Genomic DNA, 27,879 nt, shown 5'->3' with positions numbered 1-27,879 from the left:
TCGATGCAAGGTTTGGCTGACAATCGGAATCCCCAGTCCACCAAATCCATCCGACTATGGAATCAACTCAATTCATACTTATTATGGATGAATTCGAGCCTCAAGACTAATGTCGAATAGGGATGTGCTCTACGAGTAAATATCATACGCGTCTAGGAAGATGATATTCGGCATTGTAGATTACGAGGTAGATTAGCATACCTCATAAAAGACGAGAGACTGATGAACTTGATCAGGTGAGGCAATAAACAATTGGTAGAATCTTTCAATGAACGAGCAAACTTCGACGCGTGAGATAAGTGAATGCCTTGCTGCTGCGCGTTCTACAGCTTACACAGCAGTTTGTTGTTACGTTATCGTTGAGCAGTCAAACGCATCTCTGAAGCGTCAAGGGATCCACCCTGGCACGCCTGGTAGAAGTGCCGTATACCCACCACAATCGACATTCGCTCTTCAGCACGCACTTCCACCATCGAACTCTACCATGGAAGATCTCGATCGGTACATATTTTAATCTACGATCGGAGTGCCTGCAATGCTTTTCAGAACATAATATGACGTCAGATTCAGATAAAAACGTACGGCATGAATCGATGCTGTCATGCCTGTGAAAGTGGAGTGGGAGACTCTCGATGAACAGGGACAGGGAGTGATGGGCCCGTGCGCTTTTCGCCGCCTCGGTATTATTGGCCGCGTGGAAAGTCATCGTCTTCACTTCACCATCTATTCACCCCATTCACCCAGAAGATATGCTAGCTATTGTACGACCGAAAGCTGAGGCGATCAATAGTATTGTTCACCACGACCTGCCGACCTTCTAAATGCGAACTGCGCACCTTTTCTCCACCCACCCCGTCCCCTCGACTTAGAAAACCTCACCGCTTGCCACGGCCTTCTGACGATTCTTCGACTGTCGCAAAAGACACAGCTCTACCACCCGCGATGGTATCAACTGCTATCGATACTGGCGCCCCGCGCCCCGAACGCCCCCGTCCACCGCCGCCTGCTGTTGTAGAGGCGGAACAGCAATGGCTTTTCACCGACGAAGAGCTTCTTCAAGCCCCCTCAATCGTTGACGGCATCACCCCCGAGGAAGAGCGAACACTGCGCCGGAAAGGTGTAAACTTCATCCTACAAGTAGGAATGATGCTGAAGCTACCTCAAACCACCCTCAGTACTGCCGCGGTCTTCTTCAACCGGTTCCTGATGCGCAACTCATTGAAGAATCGGCCAGGCTACAAAGCATTACATCACTATGTACGTGCTTCCTCATGGGTTTTGTTACTGTTCGCTGACTCTTGAAAAGCAAATCGCCGCCACCACTTTATTCTTAGCCACCAAGGTTGAAGAGAACTGTCGAAAGATGAAGGAGCTCGTCATTGCCTGCGTCCGAGTAGCTCTGAAGGATCCAAACAAACTCGTGGATGAACAGACGAAAGATTTCTGGAAGTGGCGAGACACGATACTTTACTCTGAGGATGTTGTTTTGGAGACCCTTTGCTTTGATCTCAGCGTGGAATCGCCATACAAGATCATGTACGACATGCTCAAATATTACGGAGTTGAGCATAACAAGAAGCTGCGCAACGCTGCATGGGCCTTTCTATCCGACTCATGCCTCACACAAATCTGCCTACTTTTCACATCTCGGACGATTGCCGCCGCCTCCCTCTATGCAGGCGCCCGCCTAGTGGAAGTCGAACTACCAAATGAGGATGGAAAACCTTGGTGGGAAGTGCAGCTGATCAAACTCCGCGACATTCGACGAGCCTGCAATCTGATGGCGGATATATATGAAGCATCTTCCAGCAAGGATGGAGAAGCATCTATATATGTAGGTTTAAGATCGCCTGAGGACGGGATTGATTTCGAGACGCCGATGAGCCTAACGAACAGCCAGGCTCCGGATCAGCCGCCCGCCAATGGCAACGTTAACAGCAATGATAACGGTAATGGCAATGGCCACGGAGCCGAGGAGATGAGTGAAGAGGGCGAACTGGACGGGTAGGACGGCCTTGTCTTTTAGTACTCCTTTGTCAACGATTCTCTCTTGCATTTTCATGGCAGGCTGGCGTTTGCGGATTGCTTATAACGAAGATACCCCTGGGCTGGCAGGGTCAGGATCCGCCTGTTGATATTCTTATCTTTCCAATTATTCTTCTTTTCCACAGATTGGCTCTTAGAGAGACGCACAAATCTATTTCTCTTCGTCCCACTTGCTTGAAAGCTTGCTAATACTAAAATTGTCATCTCCTCATTTCCAGTTACAAGTTATGCGTAATGTTTCAATTATTAAACTTGTTTTCCTCAACCATTAGATCCACTTTTCATTCATGTTCCCACTTTCAGAGCGATCTGGGTGTATGGTGCACGGACCATGCCTCCCAGCCTCATGAGAGCAACACCAGCCATCGACTTTCCTGCCATCACAATTATTGCATTAACAAATGTCACAATGTCTTTTATATCGCATAAGGCCATCGCGGGGTCGTATTCCTCTTCACTAGTCTACCTCATCGATCTCAACCTAGTCGGGACGTTGCCATTCATCCCCGCTGGTTAACATACAACACAACTTCGATCAACAACAACACAAAGACTTCAACATGTGGAACAAATCGCACATCTACTTCATTTTCTCGTCACTGGCTCTCCTGAGCAATGCGTTGCCATTTGAAAATGCACCCAACAATCGTCTCGTTGTTCCCCCAGCAAGATCATATTCAATTGTCAATGTGGACGGAGGCTCCACCACACCAACCCAGCCTGAACCGACAACAGTCGTGGAGACTGTTCAAGTCACAAGTGCCGCGCCGACAACAACAACCACGGTGACGACCACTACAATCCAACCAGCACCTATACTTTCTCCTGTTTCCACATCGACAATTTCAACCTCATCTACACCGACCACAATAACTTCGCAAAGCACTACACTTGCGAGTTCAACAACAACACCTACCACGACACCAGCACCACATGTTATAACGGTGACCGTTACAGACACCGCCGGTCCAACCGAGTACTATGACAACGGCCTTTGGCATACATACTATCCTGTCAAGACTTTTGCGACAGTGGCTGTGGTTTCAGCAGCAAGCTCTTAGTGAGCAACAATATCAAGAGTGTCAAAACGATACTTAAGCCAATGCGCATTAATAGCTTAAACCCACTGGTGGGAAAATCTGTTGCTCGAACCGAATTGGAAATGATGCTTTCATGTACATTTTAGATTGATTAGGGTATCGGTGTTTGTGAGTGACTTCATGAGGGCATGAGTATGGATCGCACGGAATGGAAATACGGCCTGGGAAATCGGAACATATTGCATTGGGTGGCGTTTCGAAGTGAACGAACACGAATTCTACCAGACACCTAGATATATATGTTCGCACAGCCGACTTAAAATGAATAAAGTCAAATCATTATCAGATCGTGCGACAGATAAAAACAAAGCTACAAGTACATGCAGGTCTGATCCGATATCGTTCCTGAGCTATAACGTGATGACGAAGCTCGTACCCTTGCACGCCAAGGAAGGTTGCTAGTACTACACTGCAGCTTCACCACCCTGCTACCTATCCGCCAGCTCTACCAACCCCGGATAACTTTGGAACCTCTGTCACGATGGCGTCGTCGCCGCCTCCGGTAGAAGATCAGGCTCGTCTGCTTGAAGATGCCCTGGGTGTCGTACGCCAGCAGACCATGCTCATGCGGCGGTGTCTCGAGACACCCGGCAAGTTGATGGATGCGCTCAAGTGCAGGTATGCGCATCTCCAGGGATATGGGAATTGATGCTTTGAACAGTACATCTTACTGATTTTTCTATGCGCATAGCTCCACGCTCGTCTCTGAGCTACGGACAAGCAATCTTGGGCCAAAACAGTACTATGAGCTCTACATGGCCGTATTCGATGCCCTCCGCCACCTCGCCGTGTACCTCCGAGAGAACCACCCCGTGAACCACCTCGCCGATCTGTATGAGCTTGTCCAATATGCTGGAAATATTATTCCGCGCCTTTATCTTATGGTCACCGTCGGCACTGTATATATGGCTATCGAGGATGCGCCAGTTAAGGAGATCATGAAAGATATGATGGAGATGAGCCGCGGAGTTCAGCATCCTATTCGAGGATTATTCCTCCGATACTACCTTGCTGGCCAGGCACGAGATCATCTCCCATCGGGCGATGGCGAGGGCCCAGAAGGCAACCTCCAGGACTCCATTAGCTTCATTTTGACCAACTTCGTGGAGATGAACAAGCTTTGGGTGCGCCTGCAGCATCAGGGACATTCAAGGGAGCGCGAGCAAAGAACGAAGGAACGACAAGAGCTCCAACTTTTAGTTGGCAGCAACCTGGTCCGTTTAAGCCAGCTTGTAGACCTAGAGAATTACAAGAAAATCTTGAACCCTCTATTGGAACAAATTGTCCAATGTCGAGATGTGTTGGCCCAGGAGTATTTGCTTGAAGGCAGGTGTTGCTCGATAACAGCTAGAAGCTTTGCTAACAGTACAATAGTTGTTACTCAAGTTTTCCCCGACGAATTCCACCTCCACACGCTTGATCAATTCCTCTCAGCTGTTGCCCGCTTAAATCCGCATGTCAACGTTAAGGCTATCGTCGTAGGTCTGATGGATCGGTTGTCGGCGTATGCCCAAAGGGAATCGGATGCAGAAAGTCCCGAGGACCGCAAAAAGACGGAGGAAGAGTCAATTGCAAACCTGCTTGAAAAGTTAAGGATAGCAAAAGAAAAGAAGGAGGCCGAGCCGACACCACCGCCAGAACAGAATGGGGAAGGCTCAGAAGAAACGCAGCCGGGTGCAGAAGAGACTCCTGAAGAAACTGAGGCAACCGAAGCCTCCGAAGCATCTTCAGTGACCGCTGTTACTAAACCAGAAGAACAACCGGAGGAGGTCGATACGAATGTCGAGAAGCATCGCGGAATACCGAAGAACGTCAAACTTTTTGAGATTTTCCACGAGCAAGTCGCTTCCCTTGTCAAGATGCAGCGATTGCCGATACAAGACACGATTGGCCTGCTCGTTTCATTGGCGAACCTTGCTCTGTAAGTAGCGTGAATCTTGACTAATGTATACCGCTAATTATGATAGTAATATCTACCCTGAGCGACTTGACTACGTTGACCAAGTCATGGGCTTTGCAAACCAGAAAGTCACCGAATATGCCAATAGCGCTGACCTCCATTCGCAAGCGACTCAGAGTCAGATTCTCAACCTGCTTCTCGCACCTATCAAGACCTACGTTTCTCTTTTCACAGCTCTCGCATTGCCGAATTTTATCCCTCTTCTTCACTCCCAGCCATACCCGACACGTAGGGCTGTTGCGGGCGAAGTTGCTCGAAGTCTGCTGCGGAACCAGACCCCTATCACGTCGGTAGAGAACCTGGAGAGTGTAATGGAGATTGTCAAGGTTCTCATCCGAGAAGGAATTCAGCAAGCAACTGGCTACCCCGGTGGCCCCATCCAGAGGAAAGCTATGGAAACAGATGAGACAATAGAAGAGCAGGGATGGTTGGCACGGATAGTTCACCTCATCCAGGGAACAGACAATGATACGCAGTTCAAGGTATGTGTGTACTGCATCGCGCCGACTTCAATCTAACATCTTGTAGTTGCTTCAATCTGCTCGCAAGGCTTTCGGTGAAGGCAATGAGCGCGTCAAGTACACCACACCTGCGCTTATCACGGCCTCATTAAAACTTGCCCGCCGCTACAAGGCCCGTGAACATTTTGATGACAACTGGTCATCTCAATCTTCCGCCCTGTACAAATTCATGCACAGTGCTCTCTCAACTCTCTACTCTCGCGTCAACGGATCTGCCGATCTGTCGCTTCGTCTTTTCGTCGCCTGTGGTCAAGTCGCTGATCAAAACGGCTTCGAGGAAGTCGCCTATGAATTCTTCGCACAAGCTTTCACAATCTACGAGGAGGCTATTAGTGATTCGCGCGCACAGTTCCAAGCTGTGTGTGTAATCGCTGGCGGACTGCATGTTTCGAGACATTTTGGAAAAGAGAATTACGACACTTTGATAACGAAATGTGCCCTTCACGGCAGCAAGCTATTGAAGAAGCCTGATCAGTGCCGTGCAGTTTATCTGGCAAGTCATTTGTGGTGGGCAACAGAGGTGCGGGCGTTGGGAGAAGAGGATCCCAAAGACGTGAGTTCACCAGCTACAGCTGTAGAGATAGGCTTACTGACCGACCATTCTAGCTTTACCGCGATGGAAAACGTGTTCTCGAATGCCTTCAGCGTGCGTTGCGCGTAGCGGATGCTTGCATGGACGCTGCTGTTTCTGTGGAACTTTTCGTCGAGATACTGAACCGTTACGTGTACTACTTTGACCAAGAAAACGACGCGGTATGTCTCATTACCCCCAATTCCATTTTTACCTGATACATGCTAATGCGATACAGGTCACAACGAAGTACTTGAACGGACTCATTGAACTCATACATTCTAATCTCCAATCAAACGAAAACGCAGCGAGCCTCGAGGTCCCGAGAAAGCACTTCCAGCGTACACTAGACTACATTTCCAGCAGAGAATACGAGGGTGTGATTACAGCACCCAAGTAAAGTACATTGTTGTTGCTCCGATGGCCGACCGGCATGTACTTGATATTGTTTGTTTGGGACTCCTTTGTATGATTAGCGCGAGGAGTCCATCTCCGGAGGCGTAGGGCGAGCTCGGAAACTGTGATGTTCGATATGCATGTAGTTAGATGTGTCTGCATCACACAACAGAGAATATTTTAATACATCACCTCCGCTGTTCATTTGCATACGCGTGACGTCAGATTGTCTAAAGCTGGTCGAATGAATGATAAGGTTTGAGCTCTGTTTACGAGAGCATTCGAGTACTAGCTTCACGTATAATTGAAAGTAATTTCTATAATTCCTACAAATAGTAAACTCTGGCATGTGCTGTCCACTCTGTGAGCATAGATAGGTAGATGCATGATGACGATGCCGGCTCGGAGAAACTGGGTCCGAAATTTGAGAGCATCGTCAACAACTTCCATTCCTTGAACACATATTCCAAAAACAAAAATCTTCATGTCTTCTTCCACGTTCTAATTTCAAAACCCTGTGTAGCCCCAAAATGCCGCCCAAAACCACCAAGCGTGCGACGAAAGCACTCCCCAAAGCCTCATCAGCCATTCCAGACCCATTCACACCTGTGCCAACCGAAATCCTGCCCCTCCTCGACACCCTCGACAAGGAAATTGTCTACATCACACATATAGACCACCATCCAGCTTGGTTTAAAAAGCGCGTGTTTTTCGTTCCCGTCGGCCTCAACGTCACAATTGGATTGGTTTTATTATGGAGAGCATACGCGGCATCTCCGTGGTACTGGTCGATCCTGATGTCCTTCCTGGGCAACCACAATGAGACGACGATATATTTCGCAAGCACACCTTGGCTACAACTCATATGGATGGTTTTGGTACGGAGTTCCGTGTTTCTGGTCGACTTCATACTGTTCCGCATAATTGGGCCTTGGCCCTGGGGTTTCTTCTTTGAGAGCCCAGGAAACCCTATCAGCTGGCGGTTCAAAACTGGTTTCAGGGACGAGGAGGTATATGTGAGGGAGAGTAGGGGCTGGGGTGCAAGAGATTTGCTCGGAGAGGCGGAAGGAAGTTCGGGAAGAGCTGGATCGGAAAGTCCTTTCTTCAAGACAAGGATTTTGCCTGCTGTGGAAACACGGAGACTTGCAGAAAAGACGGGTTATATGTTGATGGATAAAGACTTCGACCTGAGCTTTGCGGCCATGACGAAGGCAGCGCAAATGATCGACAGGAAAGAAATTACTCTGGATAACGTACAGAAGAGTGTATTCGTCTGGGTTGGTAGTCAAGAGACTGGGCAGTGGACTGTATGGGACTGCTGGAAGCTTGATGGTGGCTCAGAGACCGAGGCCAGGAAGAAGATCATGATATTCAAAGACCGTTTGACAGCTATGGGCAAGGAGAGTCTCTTCTTCCGATGGGTCGAGTTGATACAATTCGAGAGCAGTGCACCCGGCGGTTTCACCCAAGAACGACAAATCGAAGCTGCTAATAAGGCGAAGAAGCTTTTCGAGGACGAGGGTATAGATTTCGATACATTCATCAAAGAGATTGGAGGGTTGGATGGTCTGCCAGGCATGGAATAGGGCTAGGGAGAGCCAGTACATTCTAAAATTTCAGATACCCAATTCGTCTTATAGACAGGACACCAAATTTCAAAAACGGCTGGCTGCAACAGTTTCGCCAGAAATGGATTGAACTACATTATGATTGCGACTTTTCCTTGGGCTTAATATGCCTCGATGCGTATTCAATGGCTGCCTCATAGCCATACACTCCCAACCCGCAAATTACAGCCTCTGCTTTATCGCTCAAATAGCTGTGATGCCTAAACGCCTCCCTTTTGTGTACATTGCTTATGTGTATCTCCACAAACGGGATATCGACGCCCAGCAATGCGTCCCGAATCGCCACGCTTGTATGTGTAAATGCGCCCGGGTTGATGACAATGGCGTCAACGTTGCCTCGAGCCTCGTGGATGCGGTCTATGATGACACCTTCGTGATTGGATTGTAACGAGGCGAATGTTATCGATTTAGAAGAACATTGTTTCTCTGCGGCTTCGATAACTTGTGGGAGTGTGGTGCTGCCGTATGTGCCCGGTTCGCGGGTTCCGAGCAGGTTGAGGTTTGGACCGTTGATGAGGAGGATGGATGTGGCCATTGTGCAGTCTAGAAGTATGCTATATTGAAGCAATGCAATAACATAAAAAGGGTAATAATAAAATGTGGCTTCAAAAGAACGAAAGCACAGGCTTGAGATGTCAATTGATATTGTCAATTCGAGAATACAAGACAATTGTGTCACGGAACGCTTTCGGAGATCCCACCGGAGGTGACGCACGTATTGTGGATAAGCGTTTTGCCGTCATGTTAAGATCTCCACCCATTCATTCCCAATCACGATGGGTCACGTGCAGGCCACTCACCGTCCGGATTTCAACGGTCTGTTTCCCTTGAGTGCCCCTCGGTAGCCGGCACAGTCCGTATTCGAGCCTTTGGTGGGGGTAAATTCATGCATTTCAAGCAATTACATGTGGTGTATTAGCAAGTGAGATAGAGCCATACTCGGAATCTGAGAACGTCTATCAGCACGTGCACGGTTTGAAGCGGTCGTCTCGTTTACTAGCTACACTACTCATAGCGTACTGATAGCTTTTGGGAGTCATCTTTTTCAGGAAAAACACTGACACAATGGCGGACATTTCTCAGGATGAGCTTGATGACATCTATGCCTTCGCCGTCAATCTCGGCAAGGAGGCGGGGTCGATGCTGCTCGACGCTGCGAAGTTGAGGATTGGGGATAACAGGGCTACTCAAGAGCAGAAAGAACATGTGCAAAAGGAGAATGCCGTGGATCTTGTGACAGAGACTGATGAAGGTAAGCTATAAGTTTCGCATGATCACCTATATCACTGCTATTTTTTATGCTGTGTGAGCAGTATTAGCTGTATACCCAGTAGCTAAGATAGTTCTAGAACTTGAAGCCTTCATCAGAAAGGCGATCGCCGAAAAGTACCCCTTGCATAAGTGAGTGGCCCAAATACATGATCTATGCAGTATATTCAGGAATCCTTGAGCTTACAGTAGCATAGATTTGTTGGCGAAGAGTCTTATTCGAAAGGTGCATCCCGCGACTATCTCATAGACGATAGTCCAACATGGTGTATTGATCCTCTTGATGGTATGTATCTGCTGTGGCTGGTCCAAAATGGTCATTTGCTCACAGTGCTACAGGCACCGTGAATTACATACACCTCTTTCCTATGTTTTGCATATCGATTGCGTTCATACACAAGTCGAAACCGCTGGTCGGAGTGATCAACGCACCTTTCCTCAATCAGTTCTTCTCGTCCTGCTCTGGCCGAGGTGCCTGGCTCAACGAATCACAACAGCTGCCACTAATTCGAAACCCCATACCCCCAATGCCTGAAAAGGCACCCAGTGGTTGTGTGTTCTCATGCGAATGGGGAAAGGACCGAAGGGACATCCCAGACGGCAATATGCATCGAAAGATCGAGAGCTTTGTCAATATGGCCGCCGAGCTCGGAGGCCGACAAGGCAGAGGAGGGATGGTGCATGGGGTAAGGAGTCTGGGTAGCGCTACATTGGACCTTGCCTATGTGGCAATGGGAAGTTTCGACATATGGTGGGAAGGCGGTTGCTGGGAATGGTAAAGACTCTTCACTATAACCCCCCCTGTGGCTGAGCTAAACGATTCCAGGGACGTGGCAGCGGGTATAGCGATTCTTCAGGAGGCTGGTGGGTTGATAACCACTGCGAATCCGCCTCCAAATGAAGCTACTGCCCCTATTGAAGCGGTCAAACTCGGAAGCAGGCTTTACCTGGCTATTCGGTGAGTGACTTCAGCCCTTTTGTTTTCCTAGAATTGGGCACACTTCGTGATTACAGTGGCTAACGAAACGAAATTACTAGCCCTGCCGGACCGTCATCTACAGAGACTGCACGTGAAACTCAGGAGAGAACAGTGCGAGAAGTGTGGAGACGCGTGAGGAACCTGGATTACTCGAGACCTGGTGCATAGAAGCTAGAAGTAGATGCAATTTCTGGCCTTCGCGGCACAATTCTATACAATGAATAATAATGCTACATTGATCATCGCTCATGTTTGCCTCCCTTTTTTAAATGCCAAGTATATACATAAATCGTGCCTATTTAAACGCCGTCGTGAGTATTTTACAATCTCGATTCATTTAGTTTTGCTGCGATTGCTTTGTGAACGTTCTCTACTGGTAGTTCATGGAGCTCTTTGCCAGTCCAGAATTTGTCCTATTTCCTGATCAGCGTTCATTCGATAAAGGAGAGAATGTTTCTTACCTGCTCCAGGCCTTGATATATCATGGCTTCAGTTCCAAGTATCACTTGCCATCCCTGTTGTTTACTAATCTCTGCAATCTCTGTCCAGGGACTGGGATGATAGCACATTTCCAGGATAGCACCCTTGTGCTCCTTGGCCAAGAAGCATTCTAGCACGCTCCTGGCCTCTTTCTCCTCGTTTGTTTTGGGTGTGAAGTTCGGTACGCATGCTACAATGGCACCAACTCCCTCGAGCTGTTCTGCTTGCTCTACGGTTGCGACGTCCACTAAGGAGTCACCATATCCCCGCGCAGTGCATTCATCAATCACAGCCTTGACTTCGTTGCGATCCCTATTGACGAGGTAGATCTTGCTGGCTTTCATCCATGTTCGAAGCGCATAGACTGCGCTTCGCGCCGCACCTCCACCGCCGATGATGAGTGCCGGCCTTCCGTGGAAGGTTGCATCTGCGTTGGCAACATTCTGATAGAAAGACTCTCTGATTCCAACAACGTCTGTATTCGTGCCCATGAACAACCGCTTGCCAGTCTCGGGGTCCTCGCGAATGAACATAGTGTTCACGGCGCCGACCGAAGCACCTTCGGGGGTAAGGCCATCGAGATGCTGTAGAATGGTGACTTTGTGAGGCATTGTTACTGCAGCGCCTATGATAACAGATTATTATTTGAATCTCTGGGCGCAGTTGTAGAATACTTGGTTAAGTACGTACCATAGAACTTTGGGTCTTCTCTTAACCTAAGGAAAAGGTCGACATCTAATGAGTCAAGAGGAAATTGTGACCAGTTCAAACCAAGACCATCATATACAGTCTGGTGAAGCAATGGCGACATGGAATGTGCTATCGGGTGGCCAAAGAGATAGCCATGACGCTCGACTTGGGAAACTTGAGGGACAACCGTCTCAGTCTCCGTGACTGTCTCTGTCATGGTCGACATGTTTGCAAAAGATTTGAAAAAGGACTCGACTAAGTGGTGGTTTTGGAATAACGCGATGATAGCTTTGAGACAATAGGAGCCTGATGGGTGATATGAAATGTGTAATGGTCGTCGAGAAATAGTAGAGACGCGTAACTACTCGATTGGTATAGCCACGCTATATTTTGTTGAAGGCTGAAGACGTCGTAAACGTTTTTCCAATTGTATATCCACTTAGACTCAATGCCAAATGTTGTATTATCAATCTGGAGCGCGGAGAAGCTGCACCAAGAGTCTAAGACAACGAGATCTCACAACCCCACAAACTGAAAACGTGCGTATGTTAAAATGTTCTTCCGATGGGGATGCAATCTTGATATCTCCACTACTGCTAAGCAAATACGACTCAGAGACTGTGACGACTTGGGGCATCGGTCCGAAGCTCGGATGAGTAAAGACGTAGATTCATTGGTTGACCCTGGTCTAGAGATCGTCCTTTCAACCACCTCAAGGAATAACACTCTTCCACCCCCATGCTACCAACGCTCGCGTGAACGCTTGTCATGACGCCGCGTTTGGAACCAAATCTAGTTTCTAGCATTTTGGCAACAACGTGGAGGAATCCGGGGCATCCGTTGATGTCCAATTTACCAGACTCCCCACTGGTCGGTGGCGGCGATACATCGGCCAACCTACTTTTGGCGTCGTCGTAAAAGTCTTCATCCGGGGACCCTCCAGACTTGCTCGTCTATCTGCATGGGCGACGAGAAAGGATTTTCAAGCGAAACACCATTTGCTCTTCCATCCCCATGGGGCTTGTGGCTGATAAACCCTGAAGACAAGATTACCTCCACCATCTTGAAGATATATAGGTGAAGACTGTTCGCTACCCTTGTCCATCCCCACAGAGTTGCGATCCCATCTTCCTCTGCCCAACTCCTCTTCTCTTCTCCTTTCCATACTCCCCTTCCATCAATTCATCTCAACACCCATCGACAGTGCGTGATATACCAACACGAAGTCAACATGGGTATCCTCGCCTTCGTCGAGGACAGGCCGACGCCAAAGGAGGTCTACAACTGGCGCGTCTATACCGCTGCTGCAGTCGCATCATGGGCATCCTGCATGATTGGCTATGACTCTGCCTTCATTGGCACGACTCTAGCACTTCCTTCCTTCGTCGACGAATTCAGACTCCGTCCAGATCAGATGCCTCCGGCCAAATTGGCTACGACAAAAGCGAACATTGTTTCCGTTTACCAGGCCGGTGCCTTCTTCGGTTCTTTCGGTGCATACGTCTCTAGCTACTACTGGGGACGAAAGAGGAGTTTGATCGTTTGGATCCTTCTTTTCATCGTTGGTGCTGGTATGATGTTGGGCGCAAACCGCGAACGAGGATTGGGTCTCATCATTGGTGGCCGTGTTTTGGCTGGTCTGGGTGTCGGTGCTGCTTCCAACATGGTGCCCATCTACATTTCTGAGATGTCTCCACCGGCTGTACGAGGACGTCTTGTTGGTATCTATGAGATGGGATGGCAAATCGGTGGTCTCGTTGGATTGTAAGTTAGATGGAACCCCTTTTCATACTGAAGACAAACTAACCTCCCTAATAGCTGGATCAATTACGGTCTTCAGGAGACTATGGCACCATCGCATTCGCAATGGTTGATTCCCTTTGCCGTTCAGCTCATTCCCGCTGGATGCCTTCTCATCGGAGCTTTCTGGTTGAAGGAGTCCCCTCGATGGCTTTTCACCAAAGGCAGGCGTGACGAGGCGGTGAGGAACCTGTGCTGGATCCGCAATCTCCCAGCTGATAACCTCTACATGGTTGAGGAAATTGCCGCCATCGATGCTCAAATCGAGCATGATCGTATCCACATTGGACCCGGATTTTGGAGGCCATTCGCCGCGTTGAAGGATAAGAAGGTTCAGTGGCGTTTCTTCCTCGGTGGAATGCTCTTCCTCTGGCAGAACGGTTCTGGAATCAATGCCATCAACTACTATTCTCCCACCGTTTTCAAGTCGATCGGCATCACAGGTGCCAGCACAGGTTTTCTCACCACCGGTATCTTTGGAGTTGTCAAGACTGTTGTCACTTTCTTCTGGCTGCTCTGGCTCATCGACCGCCTTGGACGCCGCAATCTCTTGATGATTGGTGCAGCTGGAGGTTCCGTCTGCATGTGGATTATCGGTGCATACATCAAGCTCTCAGGAGCTGGCAAGACCACAATCTCCACTAACGGCAAGCTCCCACCAGGCGGCATTGCTGCAATTTTCTTCTTCTACCTCTGGACCGCTTTCTACACTCCGTCTTGGAATGGAACTCCTTGGGTTATCAACTCGGAGATGTTCTCGCAGCATACGCGTTCATTGGGCCAGGCATCGGCTGCTGCCAACAACTGGTTCTGGAACTTCATTATCTCCCGTTTCACCCCTCAGATGTTCAACACAATGGGCTACGGAGTATACTTCTTCTTCGCTTCGCTCATGATTCTATCTATTCCTTTCGTGTACTTCCTCATTCCCGAGACCAAGAGTATTCCTCTTGAGCACATGGATGAGCTCTTCTCTCTGAAGCCAGTGCACAAGGCACATGGAGTCATGATGCAGAAGCTTTTCGAGCGCGAGGAGGAGTTTAGGCATGATGCCGAGGGTGCAGGCTTGACTGTTGAGAAGACTAAGCAGGCCGAGAGAGTTGAGAGTGTTTAAGTCATAGCACACATGAGACTGTAAAAGCAGTGTATGAGGTGTGCATTGGGCCAGTCGCAGAGACGAATGAATCATTTCTTCTAGGATATAGGACATAGCATAATTAGTCTGAATCTAAGAATATCTTCAAAAACAACTTATTTCCAAAACAGTGAGAACAATCATAATGACTATCGGATGATTTGAATGATGCTCCAGAAGAATGTGTCTAAATATGATTCCCGTAAACAAAACTTTCAGGAAAGGGCTGCCACGCCCCTATCGTCCCACAAAGGAAGCATGCGCTTTCTATGGAACCTTGTCAGATTTGCACCAGCAAAGATCCTCACCAAGTCACATAATGATCCGAAGCTCAATCAGTGTTACTGGAACTCAGACGGAGTGATATATAGTAATTGCCCTTCATGTTGTCACAGCTAGTCAAAATGCACAGATGATTTGGTAGATTCATGTTACGTGGAAATGCTCGATGTATGGCAATATAATGGTGGTATCTTCTAAAAGGTAACTGAGTATATACATGCAAGCAAACGCTAGCTTAAAGTCTGGAATCATGATGGGCAATGTCTTGCCCACTGTCTTTCCTCTGAATAGTAGGTTGTGGCCGTTCAATCTTAAGGCCAAGGTCAGCCACCAACTTATGCCATCCGACCTTCGACCTCTCTGCCAGTTCCTCTACAACACCCTCGTCCGTCCTTTCCATGGCTCGGTTAAAGAGTTCGTTGCTCACCCAGCCGTCATATCCGATCCCGTTGATAATGGCCTCTGCCACGTCTTTGACAGGGAGGTAGGCCCCCTTGTCGCTTTCACCATAAAACAGCCTGCAGTTCCTGCTCCAGCTCATCCTGGATGGCTGCTCTGGTTTGTAGAATGGATGGCCGGGAAGTAAGGGGGAAGAGAGCTTTTCAGCGTCCACAATCTGCATGAAGAAAATCTTATCCTTAGGAGGCCCAGATTTTGCCAATAACCTCTGCACCGACTCGGCAACATCTTGATCTGCATTAGGTGTGCAGAAGGTGGGCGACTCAGGGTCGGCATATATACGACCAAGGATGTTAAAGGTATCAAGACAAAGACCAAAGTTTTCTCTGTCGACCCTCTGCACGATCTCCCAGCTCTGTTCCCACTTGTTGATATATGTACCCCAGGAAAGACTCTCGTACGCAAATCTTATGACGGGTGTTTGTTGGAGACCTAGGTCTGCCAGCTCTCGGAGGTCGGATACGATAAGGTTCATATCACCAGAGATCTCCTCCTTGGGAAGAAATGATGATGGGACTGCGATGACATCTGTATCAAGGATCTTCACCACATCCATCCAGACCTTTATCTCATCTATCCTTTCTGCGTGTCTTTGCCTGTCTCGCAGTCCTTCGTAGTGCATGAACGGTTGCAGACATAGGATTTCGATATTGAGCGATGTGCAAAGAGAACGAACGTATCTTGCGGCAGCGTAGAGGTCGGAGGAGTATCGACTTGTAGCAAGGTCTGCCAGATCTTCATAGAAGAGCTCGATGCCTTCGATGCCATGTTTTGCGGCCATGGATAGCTTGTGCTCGATCGAGTGGCCGGCATAGCACCTTCCAAGGGACATAGACGAGATTGCTGGACGGCAAGGCATTGTAGCTGATTGAAATCAAATGAAAATGCTAAGGTAGAAAGTAGATGATAATGCTTGAGACTTCACAGTACCCCGAGGAATGATATACTTTAAGAATATGGTGCAAGATTAAAGGATAGTTGAAAATTATCAAAGTAACTGCAAATGAATATCGTGTGTAAAAGGGGATTCATTCACCAATAGACTGTTGAATTGCGGGTCTTCTTGCTTCGAAACATCCTCCTTCCTATCTCAATGTCTTGTGCCGGAAGAATGCTTCAGCATCGTTGACGAGTATTCCTGTGCCCAGCCAACGCTTAGGATGACGTTGGCGTGCACGGGGTGGCCAATCGTGGGTAAAGCTTTATCCGGCGAAGGGGTCTTTGCCATCGGCCACTTTTATCGGGAGCTGCACCGAGGATTTGTCCATTTGCTAAGGGTCTCACATGATCTACTGACCCGGAAGAGGATTCAATCTTTATTGTGGGGGGTATACTCTGGGGATCGAGGTTGTGGGGATTGATGGAAAAAGAGAGATCCAGCAGATGTAGGCCTAATTGGTCGGTCTGCGTTCGTATCATCTGAGAAAAGAACTAATTGTGGACCACATAAAAGCAAACCCTTCAAAAACTACCATGAACCAGATCATCTAAGTCTAACAATTCGTCCGGATCCAATAATCATCTTATCCCAAGGGCTCGAGGTTCTGCGGACCAGCTTGCTTAATACTTGCTCTTCATTCAAGGCCTCCGATCCGTATCCAATATGTCTTCCCCTGGTACCATTCGAGTTGCCATTATTGGCACAGGCTTGATTGGCCCTCGACATGCTGAAGCAGTTGTCAAAGAGCCTGAGACCGATCTAGTTTGCATTGTAGATCCGAATCCTGCAGCAGCTAGTGTTGCACAGAGATTCGATTGTCCTTTATTTGGATCGGTCCAGGAGATGCTTGCTTCGGACTCGAAACCAGACGCAGCCCTAGTGTGCACACCAAATCACACTCATGTTTCCGTGTCGAAGCAACTACTTGAAGGCGGTGTACATGTTCTATGTGAGAAGCCAATATCAATTGATGTCGCAAGTGGTCAAGACTTGGTATATTATTGCTCAAGAACTACATTTGATCGAGGATATATTCTTACACGCTTAGATACGCTGCGCCCACAAAAACAATCGCCGCCTGCTGATCGGTCATCACCGTCGTTTCAATAAGTATGTAAGGGCTGCAAAGCAGGCAATCCCATCGCTAGGTCGCCTCGTTGCCGTCAATGGGTTGTGGACGCTATACAAGCCATTGTCCTATTATGATTCGCCAACGGAGTGGCGAAGACTTGACTCTGCAGGTCCTATCCTCATCAACCTCATTCACGAAGTAGACATCCTTCACTACCTTTTTGGTCCAATCGTTCGAGTATATGCCGAAAAATGTCTATCCCAGCGAGGATATGCGGCGGAAGAAGGCGCAGCAATAACGCTCAGATTCGCTAGCGGTATGGTAGGGACATTCATCTGTTCAGATGCTGTTGTCTCCCCGCACAACTTTGAAGCCGGTACTGGTGAAAATCCAACAATACCAAAGGTTGGCGAAGATTTTTACAGGGTTTTCGGATCTGAAGGAAGTCTAAGCGTGCCGGCTATGACAGTATGGACATATCCGGATGGGAAGCAGAGTTGGACCGAGCAATTGGAAAACAAAAGTCTCGAAGTATCTGATGACAGAGCACCCTTTGAGCTACAGATCAAACACTTCGCCAATGTCATCAAAGGACGAGAGGATCCTAGTTGTTCAGGTATCGAGGGACTTCGTGCGTTGGCTGTCTGTGACGCTGTTCGAACATCGATGAAGGAGCAAAGACCTGTAGATGTAGATCTAGAAGATACGCCCCTATAGAATATGGGCATTCTTAGGTGGGCTTGACTCGAACCAGTCATTTCCCGGGTAAATTCGCCTAGAAATTCGCCTAGCGACAGTAAAGATCATGTGCCTTTGCCTGATCGTCATATGTCCAGATCATCCTTCATTGAAGAAGGTATTTTGGTTGAAATGTGCACTATCTGGTGCATTGTGATGCAGATAGGGGGAGACCAATGGGTTTATTTGGCCAAAGTCTGAGGAAAGCAGGTCCGCTATGTTCGCGTCTGGTGCAAACCCAAGATTCTGCATGAACTGTGGCTGGTTCTCGAGACGCTCTGCGCCATCTAGGGAAGCCAGTTCGTCGAAGAAATTTTCGATATCCCTAGAGTTCGCTGAGCCGCGATGCTCCAGTGGTGGTGGGTTATGAAGATTGGTGAATTGTGATGTACTGTACTCTTGCATAGATTTATTCCCAGCGAAATCGAGAGACTGTGAGGGGGTAGCCGTCGCGTTCATGTCTGGAAGGATTTCATCAAGAAGATTGGAATTTGTACGCGGTCGGATAGGATCTACGTTGGAGAGCGGAAGCATGGTCGTGTTAAATGGGATTTGTATGGATTCCGGTGTAGGCATCTGAACATTGGCGGATCCGAATGAGGGAGCACCCAAAGACGGCTCCGTTGTGTTTGATCGACCTTGCCTGGATGAAGTGGGATCACCATGAGCCAGAGTCATTCCATCCCCTCCGGAAAGGGACCATGTATGCATGTGCTCGGTCCGTAATGATTGCAGACGGTTTCCACATCTTTGATCAATGTTTGCTATGTGTTCACTTTGACCAATGATATCAAAAAGACACTGAAGTACAGGGGGCATAGCTACGAGTCCCAATGTATCACGGAAAAGTTCGAGCGTATCTATCGTACGTTGCATCCATGTTTGTGACGAAAAGAGGAGTAGGGCGGAGCTTGTATAGAAGATCTGAAGTATCATCGCAGGTGGCGTCGGTGGAACGGGGATCTGTTCTGAGCGAATGTGATCGAACATCGGCTGCAGGGCTGCTTTCCACAGCTCCATTCTCCCCAGTGCTTCTTGCAAGCTGGTTTGCTGACCATTGGAGGCCACGGCGGACCCTGCTATACCAATCAATTCTACTAGGTGATTGAAAGAACTGAGGCTTAGAGCAGGAGTGCGCGAGGGTTGTCGCGAAGTATATCCCAGGCAACCCGACCACGGTTGCCACTCTTCCAGACCATCAGGAATGATTTTCCCAACACGCTCTATGTCTGCGATGCGTAAATAAGGCGATCGTTTGAGTTGCATAGAGATTAGATTGTCGAGCAAGAAACATCCAGCAAAGACGTGTCTTATTCGTGGATCAAGGGCCGATTCTCTTTGCAGAAGTAACATGAGAATACGCGCAGCATATCCAACAAGTAGCCAAGCAGACTCTGGGGCGGCCTGGCTAAGATTTACCATGGATAATAGTAGAAGAGCCTTTGCATGCCCGAGCTGGAAAACTCCAAGTTCTCGGGGAATCAAGGATCGAGCGGTATGATAAAGTTTTTCGGGTATGATGTCCTCTGGAAGTTCAGATTGCGAATCCTTCATAGTGGTACGATCTTGAATAGATGCAAGCGCCAGTATACTCCAAAGCTCAGCATGGTCACCAGAGTCTGGCATATCCGGAGCAAGATCTAGTCCACTTTCCGGATACGAGTATGTAAGCTTCAGTATATCGTGCTTCTCAGATATCGGAAACCAGGAGTGGGTGTAGCTGAAATAGATATCGAATAATCGCCAACGATTCACGGGCATGACCGTTGCCTAAAACAAAACAATGTTAGTGGGAATTGTTGAAAGTCGTCGAGTGCTTGTAGTGGGATTGACAACACAAGGGCCTATGGAGGGATATATCTTACTTGTGGTATAGTGGACTGAGATATTGCATTCATAACCCTGTGAGCCACCGGCGACTGTTGCGGAAGGACGATTGAGTCGAACTGGATGGTTGTAGATTCTCCGGTCTGGTCGATATCATCGTTTTCTGATTCTTGATCATCGCTTTCGGGTGAACGACCATCATCCATGGTGCCGATATCCCCTCCCGACAGAAGCTTGTCTACATCTTTGCAGAATCGACTCTTTCTCCAAGTCCGATGTAGCTTATTAGACTCCTTGGTCTCTCTGCCCAGTAGTACCGATTGCGCGCCTTCTTGTGCGAGTTTTTGATTAAGTAAGGCTTCCGCATCGGAATTATTGAAGAGCCATGTTAGAGCGAGTTCCAGTGTTCGGATATATCCAGGCTGGATGCCTCGCTTCTTCGGATTCGTCGTATACGTGCAAGACCTGTTAGATGCAGAACAAGTGGAGCATATCGGCTGTCCATCACATTTCTCTCTAGCTGTGCGGCATTGATCGCAGGCTCTTGATACTCGAGTTCGCTTGCCGGAAGTAGCATTCGGAGTGGAAGAAGACTCTGTCCGTCGTTTGGTAGTCTGGGGCTGCCTCGGCATAGTGTGAAATTCTGATTTCTGACAAAGTGACCCGTTTTACTCCTCTCTCTGAGATGGTTGTGAAGCTGAACAGGTCGAAAGCCTTTGCGATCCTCGGAGAGGTAGTCGGAAGAGAATACTCTACCACTTCATGCCGACGCAGGGCGAGCTGGAAATGGCCAATATCAGATTCCTCCGTCAATGATGTTGAGCGTATAAAAAATTATCTTAAGAGATGGAATGGAGGGCAGAAGGTCCGGTATACTTGACTGCTCCGACGAAATGCAGACTTAGATGCCGAGCTACTTCAGTTGAATGCTCCAAAACGGCCAGTTCCGCAAGAAAGGTGTCTTCCCCGGAACGCCACCACCCCGCTCTTTAGGTTGTCTGATTGGATTTCCAATGCTTCATTGAAATCCTTAAATCATAATGGTGGAGCAAGTTGACATTAGTTAGACTTGCTCTCCCTAGGACTATTGATACGTCAATAACACTTGTCAATGCTACCAAATCTCTCTGAAAACGTACGGAGTAGATGATGAAACAGAATGTGACCTCAAAGCAAAAGCAATGAATCAATCGTTATTTTGGTAATATGATGAAGCTGAGAGGTGCTTACAGTGTAGTGGACAGGCGTGGAGATTCTTGGCATCGAAATCTGGGGAAAAACGTGACCGAACTCGGCGTTGCTCGGCTTCCCCGGATATGACATTTTCCCTACCAATCACACCTCATTGCAGGTCATCTCCTTCATCCCGCAGCCACTATCCCACCAAGTTACTCGAAGATGCTACTCGGACATGTTAATCCATCTTGGCGACGACATTCCTCTTCAATTCTACCAGATTAAGCTCTACTACGACATATCGCATCTCTGATTGCCAAACCCGCACATGCTTTCCAGCAGTGGCCGACGCTAGCCATAGGCGTCCTCGCATGCAAACCACCTGCTCTGCGATATTTGTGTCTCCATACCCTGTGTTCTGCTGAGCTGTACGACGATGGCTACAGCGACGGCAGGGACGAAAAGGTCCTTCTCGGCAATGAGAGAAGGTGGTACGGGGGGGACGATGTGGTCTGCCGTTCAGCCAGTTCCAAATTCTCGCGAAGGAGGAGCGTCTCCTTTCGGGGGAAAGTCTCAAAGGCAACGAATAGGTAAAGAACAAGCCCTCCCATATGCTTCAATCGCTTCCGCACGAAGGCGCTGACAATCATCGAAGACACCGTTAATTCGAGCAATCGGTCGACACCACGCACGACGCCAACGTCAACACCTACACCCTCTGATCACCACCGGGCTTTGGAGTTAAACAAATCGATTGTCCTGATTGGAATTCGTGGTTCTGGGAAATCGACATTAGCTATTATGGCATCTGCTGCATCGAATCGTCGCGTTGTAGACATCGAAAGTCTCTTCCATGAAGCCACAGGATTCTCTACTGCGAAATATAGGAAGCAGTTCGGCGCCTCCAATCACAACCTTAGACAGGAGGAGATATTGAGAAATGCGCTACAGGTTCACGACACTGGTGCCATCATAGTATGCAATGGAAGCTCTCTGGAACGAAGTGGGCAAGCACTTCTTCAGGAATTTTCCAAGACGCACCCGATTATACATATTGTTCGGGACCTGGAGAGTGTCCATCAGTATCTTGAAGTTTTGGAAATGTCCAAATTACAAGACCTCGTCGCCTTCAGTGGACCAATATTCAGGCGTTGCTCCAACTACGAATTCTACAATATGACAGAAACGAAAGTCGCATTCTCTGTCGCCCCCGCCAATCAATCATCTGTACCTGCATTTCTCACGCTAAAGCGTGCTGAAAGGACCTTTCTCAAATTCCTCTCTTTGGTCACCGCTGAAGAGCACATAAAACAAGGCCAATTGAATCCCATGGCACCGTTTGAGCCAGGGTTTCCGCTTTCTGAAGTGGCTACGGAGTTGCGGAAGTATACATGTGCAGTACAGACACCGCTTTCTGTACTGCTATCAGAATCTGTGGATATTGAAGAACTTGAATTTGGTTCTGATGCGTTCGAGATTGTGATTGATCCAGTCGAACTAGATTCTCAATCACCAAGACTTTCGCTACAACGAGCGGAAGATATAAGTCGATCCGTATCCCGTGTCCGTCGAAGCACAGTGGTACCTATCATCTATCATGTCAGGCCTGTTTCGTGGCAAACGTCGACGAGGGAGTCTTATCTCGAGCATGTTCGCCATGGGCTTCGATTGGCTGCAGACTTTGCTACCATTGACCTATCACTTGACGAGGAATCCATCATAAACATAATCAAATTGAGAGGACCAACTAAAATCATTGGGCATCTACACGCTGCATTACCTTGGCACAACAGCTTCTGGACGGAAAAGTACGAGAATGCGATGCGCTTAGGTTGTACTGCTGTCCGCTTTACTCGACCGGCAAACTTTATGGATGACAATGCCGCCATCCAGAGCTTCAGAAACAAAATCGGCGAGCTGCCCAGGACCATACCATTGATATGCTTCAACACAGGCCGAGCCGGCCGCCGCTCGGCATGTTTCAATCAAGTACTCACAAGTGTCATCCCAGAGAGCCTGCGGGACAGCCCTGGGTTCGCCGACCTGGTGAAGCGCGATCCGGAGACATCTTGGCTCACAGCACGCGAAGCAACGCATGCATTATACGCCTCATTCACTTATGATCCAATGAAGGTACACATCCTAGGTGCCAGTAGCGGGTACAGCTTGTCGCCTGCAATGCATAATGCCGCCTACAAAGCATGTGGAATGCCACATAACTTCCGCGCGCTTGAAACAACTACCCTCAATTCTCTCCAAGAGCTCGTCTTAGATCCGCACTTCGCTGGTGCGGCGATCAGTTTGCCCTTCAAGATTGAAGTCATATCACTTACACACTCAATAAGTCGGCATGCCCGGGCGATTGGTGCAGTAAATACTCTTATACCTGTACGCCATCTCAATGAGGATAGCAGTATACCAGAGGATCTGGATCTCTTTCAAGAGCGTAATCAAGCTGGGCCCATCCAAGCTTTGTATGGCGAGAATACCGACTGGATTGGCATCCGAGCTTGTATAAGACGTGGTTTATCACCTGCGAATGCCGTACGTCCGAGTACATGTGGTCTGCTCATCGGAGCCGGAGGCATGGCACGAGCAGCGACCTATGCTATGTTGCAACTCGGGGTGAAGAACATAGTGATTTACAATCGGACATACTCGAATGCTGAGAAACTTGTTGCCCACTTCAGCCGTCTTACCTCGTCAAATTCCAGCACAAAGTTGTTTCCAAAAGCGTCCGGTCAAGGCACACAGCCAACCTTCCGTATTTTGGAATCCCGAGATTCGCCATGGCCGTCTGATCTTCGCAACCCGACCATAATCTTGTCATGCATTCCTACTCATCCTGTTGGCGATAGTCCTGCTCCGGAGTTCACTTTGCCCCCAGCTTGGATGCAAAGTAGTAGTGGAGGAGTGGTGCTTGAGTTGGCCTACCGAACTTTGAACACACCACTAATGAAGCAAGTGCGGGCCCGAAGTTCGCAGTCATGGATCTGCCTGGATGGGCTTGATCTTCTTCCTGAGCAAGGTTTTGCACAATTTGAGTTATTCACTGGCAAACGTGCGCCACGAAGAATCATGAGGGAAGAAGTGTTGCGGTCATGGAGAGACGAGCGAGGGCAATCTGATCCGGGTATGGTGCAGACAAGATTGGAAGCCATCGACGACCAAGAACCATAATGTAGATTCCTTTGCATACAATGACAACAAAAAATTAATAGTAAGCACTTTCGTCTGTGTTGCTTCCTTTATTTGAAATGTGTCTGGTGTTTCTACGAATGCAGTGCCACCTTAGCATTCAGGCAAGTATCATCCTGGTGCAGATCAATGGTCAGGGCGCACGTGCCATCCGATCTCAATTGCTATGACACGCGCGCGCAAGCAACAGAGCGCGTACACAACATTTTACGACTAGATATCACGGTATCTTCTATGCAACCAACGTCCGCCGCACGCGTTTTTTTATTATGCTCTCCTAAAATACCATTAAACTAGGCCCATGAGTGCGCGCCGGCCTCCCCAACCGATACCCCCGCCCTCAGCGAACATTGTTGATTCCGGGACAAAGTACAGGTACATCACCAAAGCTGGAGCCGATGACGACTTGGATGTCACCATGGATAAACAGGCACAAGACGACGACACGCAAAATTCCGGTTCAATTGTGTCCGGCCTCACATCTCTGGGAAGCGGCGACGACGACTTTGAGCGGCTCATGTTACAAAATGAGCGTGACCAAAGGCAGCTAAAAGATGCGCTGCGTGGCGACTTCAGACCATTTTCAAAAGCAAGATCACACCCTCATGTGGGCCTGACGTTGGACAATTTGGAGAGAAACAACGCACAACAAGATTCGCGTTCCGGCGCAGGCTACCTTGTCAAGAGGGAGAGCCCACAGAGTAGCAATGGTTCAGCACGAGCAGACCCTCCAATACACGCACCTAGGGAGTGGGGACGGAAAGGCAGAGTCAAACGGAATTGGCTGCGGGCTATAGCATCTGAGGACCAAACAAGGTCTCCAGAGGCCCCCAACCATTTCGCCGATGAGGAGACTCCCCGACAGTCGAGCTATGCGCCGGAAGATTTACCATTACCTTCGATAGAAGACAGCCCGCTTTCACACAAAGGTTCCTCTCGAAATACGCCGAACTCGACACGCCGAAAATCATTTGATACACAGGAGGATTCTGATCTCGATTCATCAATAGACTTCAACGAGGCATCGCTAATTGCTTCCACTCCATACGTCCCACGAAGTACAGTTTTAGATGATATTAGGCAGAGAGAAATGGAAACGCTGCGAGAGCAGGCGCTCACGACGAACCGCCTCGACCGAATCCGAGAGACCTCGCCTGAAGAAACCCGCCCGCGATCCTCGTCCAAACAATTCCCCGACCGATCGGAGAACTTACGGCCGGCACAAGCCTTGCGAGAGGGTACACCAGAAGCGAGGGTACGGATGAGAAGAAATTCATGGAAGACCATTGGAAAATCACCTGCAGTGATTGGTGAAGGTGGGCAACAGCCCACAATCTCCCCAATCACTGTTTACAATACAAACTCTGAAGGGATTGAGATAGTTGAAGCCCGCGCCCAAGTGAATGCGCGACCAAGCCCTCAACGTCCCGGCTCCAATAAAAGAGAAGATTCGCACGAACTGTTACGGCGACTTGCACGCGTCTCAAATACACCAAGCCCCGGCCGACCGAACGCTCAAAGACCCCAGACAGCACCCGCAAAGCAATCTGAGTCGCCCTCTCCCCTTACCCTACACTCTAAACACACCACCAATATATCACAACCGCACAAACATAGCCCAGAGTCCACTGCTGAGCCTATACCCGCTCATCAAAAGCGAGGTAGAGATACTCAGTCAGTGAATACAGAAGCGGGAGGTGGAGCTTCCCCGGTATCAATCAAAAGGCAGGAATCGGTGGACATCGAAGCCACACCTGTTCCAACGTCTTCGAAATTGAGTGCGACGACACCCAGAGTGACTGGTGCCTGGGTAGACACCCCAGCTCCTCGTACGATCCCGCGATCTGCTCGATCACAGTCTAATTCTCCTGTGAGACCACCAAAGCCTGAGGATCCAAGCAATTCTTCTCATGGAAAGCAAGGTCCTGAAATTGCACAGGCGGAATCTGAAGGTGTATACGAACTGGAAAGAACGCGACCAAGCATGCCGGGTTCTGCTCTTGAGGCTATCGTAGAAGAAGCCAGGGCGAACGGGAAGCGAGCACAGGATCAGGACAGCTTCGGAGATTCGACCATCAACTCATTGGAGGAATTAATCCGACCGGGATCGAGCGTAGACCAGGCTGGAGACATTGATGACGATACTTTACTAGGCCTCCAGCTTCCGACCGAGCCACCACGGAACGAGGCTGAGCGGCAGAGACAGCAAGAACTCACCCAGCTCCATCTAATGAATCAAAGATTACGCGCTGCGCGAACAAGTGTTCGGGATGCCAGCCGTGGAATGACGAGGGTCGAGCATCGCGTGGAACATATTGAAGAGAATGGTGAGAAGATTAGGGTTATATATCGTGACTGTCCCTGCGCTGGTCAAGGGCACCATGGTCCTTGGACTATTGCTTGGACGAATTTCAAGCACCTCTTCCGCGATCCACAAGTACGAAGGCGTGCTGGTCTTACCTGGCTTAGCATTATGCTTATCACACTATTCACGTGGTATCTGACGGAATGCATTGCATGGTATGTTGCCGCATGGCAGTCGCGACACTGCGAGGATAAGTTATACTGACATCGTCATAGTGAACAATATTGTCATAAGCTCTATGCCTCGTCAATGATAGGATATGGCGTCGATCCCAATGCCCCACGATTTCCTTTCGTGATTCCAACGCTTCTGTACCGATGGACCATCAAGCCGTGGTGGCCATTTGTCTGGTCTTACATTGGCCCCATAGTATTGGCCATCTACCAAACCATTATCGAGGACGAGGCTGTAAAGACTAGTGCAACAGCAACCGCACGTGGCTTTGCAACCACTATCCTCCAGCGTGCAAGTGCGACAGATGCCTTTGAGTCCGACTTCAGGATAAGCGACGACGAGATGATATAGGTATCTTTTGCTTAGGCAGCATTCGTTTCACCACCCCTATTATCTTTTTGCATATGGGCCGGAGTTTCAAGGGGAAAAGCTTGAGCGAGGTGTTCTGGGATTATTTGTTTACATATCCTTTTTGGCACCACTACAAACATTATTTGTACTTTGGTCAGGGTTTTGGGCATCAATTCGCGGCATACCAGGCGGCTTTGCATTATTGGCTAATTGCATGGCCGAGAGAGACACAGCATGGCAGAGCATTCATACTCGTAGCAATAAATTACTACATCGTATCCCCTCACTGCATTTCTATCTGCAGGCTTACAAGCAAGTACAAAACTTTGTCGATTGTCGATTTGATCTAGAACGTCGATGGATGGACAAAATGGAAGGTCTTTTGGGCTTAGCGGCTTGGCTACCGAGCAATGCTCGATTTCCCAATCCGTAGACGGGATAAAATAATGAATCAGAGTACCGTAGTCCCATAGGCCAGTGCGAGTAAAAGGGAATTGACTATGTTGTTCTTGTCTTGTTACCTCGTCCTCGAAATAGTAGGCATAAACATAGGAACCAGTTGACAGAGATTGCCTTATTCACGGCAAAAGTGTAAAAGCCTCGGTCCATTGCAGTGGCTGTTGTCAGCTTCTCCGCGCATACATGAAACGAAAAGAAAGAACGGTGACGATTACATATTCCACTTCAGGGCGATTTTCGCAAGGTGCATGCATAGCCCGCCA

The 27,879-nt window shown here is 48.7% G+C and overlaps 13 protein-coding genes across 13 annotated transcripts; 9 read left to right on the top strand and 4 right to left on the bottom strand.

The window, feature by feature from the left end:
- Positions 1-942: 942 nt before the first annotated feature.
- Positions 943-2,430, top strand: BU24DRAFT_476801 (cyclin-like protein; the record flags this gene model as incomplete). The annotated part of the gene is made up of 2 exons (XM_033532943.1): positions 943-1,257; positions 1,307-2,430. 2 exons carry the CDS (start codon positions 943-945, stop codon positions 2,006-2,008), a joined length of 1,017 nt encoding a protein of 338 aa, XP_033388092.1. The 3' UTR covers positions 2,009-2,430.
- A 1-nt stretch (position 2,431) lies between these two features.
- BU24DRAFT_126481 (uncharacterized protein) lies at positions 2,432-3,517 on the top strand. The gene has a single exon (XM_033520957.1). It carries the CDS (start codon positions 2,607-2,609, stop codon positions 3,105-3,107), a length of 501 nt encoding a protein of 166 aa, XP_033388091.1. The 5' UTR covers positions 2,432-2,606; the 3' UTR covers positions 3,108-3,517.
- Positions 3,518-3,608: 91 nt separating this feature from the next.
- BU24DRAFT_439754 (vacuolar protein sorting-associated protein 35) lies at positions 3,609-6,804 on the top strand. Its single transcript, XM_033530328.1, has 7 exons — positions 3,609-3,764; positions 3,838-4,472; positions 4,521-5,067; positions 5,114-5,588; positions 5,635-6,180; positions 6,234-6,380; positions 6,437-6,804. Exons 1-7 carry the CDS (start codon positions 3,628-3,630, stop codon positions 6,596-6,598), a joined length of 2,649 nt encoding a protein of 882 aa, XP_033388090.1. The 5' UTR covers positions 3,609-3,627; the 3' UTR covers positions 6,599-6,804.
- Positions 6,805-7,031: 227 nt separating this feature from the next.
- Positions 7,032-8,551, top strand: BU24DRAFT_419371 (uncharacterized protein). Its single transcript, XM_033527200.1, has one exon. The coding sequence runs from the start codon at positions 7,125-7,127 to the stop codon at positions 8,178-8,180; it is 1,056 nt and encodes a 351-aa protein (XP_033388089.1). The 5' UTR covers positions 7,032-7,124; the 3' UTR covers positions 8,181-8,551.
- Positions 8,172-9,061, bottom strand: BU24DRAFT_419370 (Dehydroquinase). The gene has a single exon (XM_033527199.1). It carries the CDS (start codon positions 8,755-8,757, stop codon positions 8,299-8,301), a length of 459 nt encoding a protein of 152 aa, XP_033388088.1. The 5' UTR covers positions 8,758-9,061; the 3' UTR covers positions 8,172-8,298.
- Positions 9,042-10,704, top strand: BU24DRAFT_386836 (inositol monophosphatase). The gene is made up of 6 exons (XM_033524938.1): positions 9,042-9,474; positions 9,572-9,623; positions 9,689-9,777; positions 9,831-10,266; positions 10,318-10,449; positions 10,530-10,704. Exons 1-6 carry the CDS (start codon positions 9,288-9,290, stop codon positions 10,636-10,638), a joined length of 1,005 nt encoding a protein of 334 aa, XP_033388087.1. The 5' UTR covers positions 9,042-9,287; the 3' UTR covers positions 10,639-10,704.
- Positions 10,705-10,790: 86 nt separating this feature from the next.
- On the bottom strand, positions 10,791-11,857 carry BU24DRAFT_342498 (NAD(P)-binding protein; the record flags this gene model as incomplete). The annotated part of the gene is made up of 3 exons (XM_033523320.1): positions 10,791-10,883; positions 10,932-11,575; positions 11,641-11,857. The coding sequence occupies 3 exons, from the start codon at positions 11,855-11,857 to the stop codon at positions 10,791-10,793; spliced, it is 954 nt and encodes a 317-aa protein (XP_033388086.1).
- A 1,014-nt stretch (positions 11,858-12,871) lies between these two features.
- On the top strand, positions 12,872-14,554 carry BU24DRAFT_341595 (putative quinate permease; the record flags this gene model as incomplete). Its single annotated transcript, XM_033523281.1, has 2 exons — positions 12,872-13,404; positions 13,459-14,554. 2 exons carry the CDS (start codon positions 12,872-12,874, stop codon positions 14,552-14,554), a joined length of 1,629 nt encoding a protein of 542 aa, XP_033388085.1.
- A 538-nt stretch (positions 14,555-15,092) lies between these two features.
- Positions 15,093-16,175, bottom strand: BU24DRAFT_476797 (3-dehydroshikimate dehydratase; the record flags this gene model as incomplete). Its single annotated transcript, XM_033532942.1, has 1 exon — positions 15,093-16,175. One exon carries the CDS (start codon positions 16,173-16,175, stop codon positions 15,093-15,095), a length of 1,083 nt encoding a protein of 360 aa, XP_033388084.1.
- Positions 16,176-16,919: 744 nt separating this feature from the next.
- On the top strand, positions 16,920-18,045 carry BU24DRAFT_459380 (NAD(P)-binding protein; the record flags this gene model as incomplete). Its single annotated transcript, XM_033531722.1, has 2 exons — positions 16,920-17,249; positions 17,305-18,045. 2 exons carry the CDS (start codon positions 16,920-16,922, stop codon positions 18,043-18,045), a joined length of 1,071 nt encoding a protein of 356 aa, XP_033388083.1.
- Positions 18,046-18,165: 120 nt separating this feature from the next.
- On the bottom strand, positions 18,166-20,525 carry BU24DRAFT_459379 (uncharacterized protein; the record flags this gene model as incomplete). The annotated part of the gene is made up of 2 exons (XM_033531721.1): positions 18,166-19,836; positions 19,932-20,525. The coding sequence occupies 2 exons, from the start codon at positions 20,523-20,525 to the stop codon at positions 18,166-18,168; spliced, it is 2,265 nt and encodes a 754-aa protein (XP_033388082.1).
- A 727-nt stretch (positions 20,526-21,252) lies between these two features.
- BU24DRAFT_386825 (uncharacterized protein) lies at positions 21,253-24,291 on the top strand. The gene is made up of 2 exons (XM_033524937.1): positions 21,253-21,659; positions 21,725-24,291. Exons 1-2 carry the CDS (start codon positions 21,506-21,508, stop codon positions 24,247-24,249), a joined length of 2,679 nt encoding a protein of 892 aa, XP_033388081.1. The 5' UTR covers positions 21,253-21,505; the 3' UTR covers positions 24,250-24,291.
- Positions 24,292-24,685: 394 nt separating this feature from the next.
- BU24DRAFT_406371 (uncharacterized protein) lies at positions 24,686-27,157 on the top strand (the record flags this gene model as incomplete). The annotated part of the gene is made up of 2 exons (XM_033525760.1): positions 24,686-26,787; positions 26,848-27,157. 2 exons carry the CDS (start codon positions 24,686-24,688, stop codon positions 27,155-27,157), a joined length of 2,412 nt encoding a protein of 803 aa, XP_033388080.1.
- Positions 27,158-27,879: the final 722 nt, after the last annotated feature.

This window comes from Aaosphaeria arxii (genome assembly GCF_010015735.1).
Source record: "Aaosphaeria arxii CBS 175.79 unplaced genomic scaffold BU24scaffold_2, whole genome shotgun sequence".
Lineage (NCBI taxonomy): Eukaryota > Fungi > Ascomycota > Dothideomycetes > Pleosporales > Aaosphaeria > Aaosphaeria arxii.
Note: the sequence above shows the minus strand (reverse complement) of the source record. Positions and strands in the feature narration are given on the sequence as shown.

Coding starts and splice junctions, on each gene's coding strand:
- BU24DRAFT_126481 (XM_033520957.1), top strand. CDS start 2,607: ATGTGGAACAAATCGCACATCTACTTCATTTTCTCGTCACTGGCTCTC.
- BU24DRAFT_439754 (XM_033530328.1), top strand. CDS start 3,628: ATGGCGTCGTCGCCGCCTCCGGTAGAAGATCAGGCTCGTCTGCTTGAA. Junction 6,181..6,233: donor GAGAAGAGGATCCCAAAGAC/GTGAGTTCACCA, acceptor CGACCATTCTAG/CTTTACCGCGATGGAAAACG. Junction 6,381..6,436: donor TTGACCAAGAAAACGACGCG/GTATGTCTCATT, acceptor AATGCGATACAG/GTCACAACGAAGTACTTGAA.
- BU24DRAFT_419371 (XM_033527200.1), top strand. CDS start 7,125: ATGCCGCCCAAAACCACCAAGCGTGCGACGAAAGCACTCCCCAAAGCC.
- BU24DRAFT_419370 (XM_033527199.1), bottom strand. CDS start 8,757: ATGGCCACATCCATCCTCCTCATCAACGGTCCAAACCTCAACCTGCTC.
- BU24DRAFT_386836 (XM_033524938.1), top strand. CDS start 9,288: ATGGCGGACATTTCTCAGGATGAGCTTGATGACATCTATGCCTTCGCC. Junction 9,778..9,830: donor GTGTATTGATCCTCTTGATG/GTATGTATCTGC, acceptor ACAGTGCTACAG/GCACCGTGAATTACATACAC. Junction 10,267..10,317: donor GAAGGCGGTTGCTGGGAATG/GTAAAGACTCTT, acceptor AAACGATTCCAG/GGACGTGGCAGCGGGTATAG.
- BU24DRAFT_386825 (XM_033524937.1), top strand. CDS start 21,506: ATGGCTACAGCGACGGCAGGGACGAAAAGGTCCTTCTCGGCAATGAGA. Junction 21,660..21,724: donor GTCTCAAAGGCAACGAATAG/GTAAAGAACAAG, acceptor CAATCATCGAAG/ACACCGTTAATTCGAGCAAT.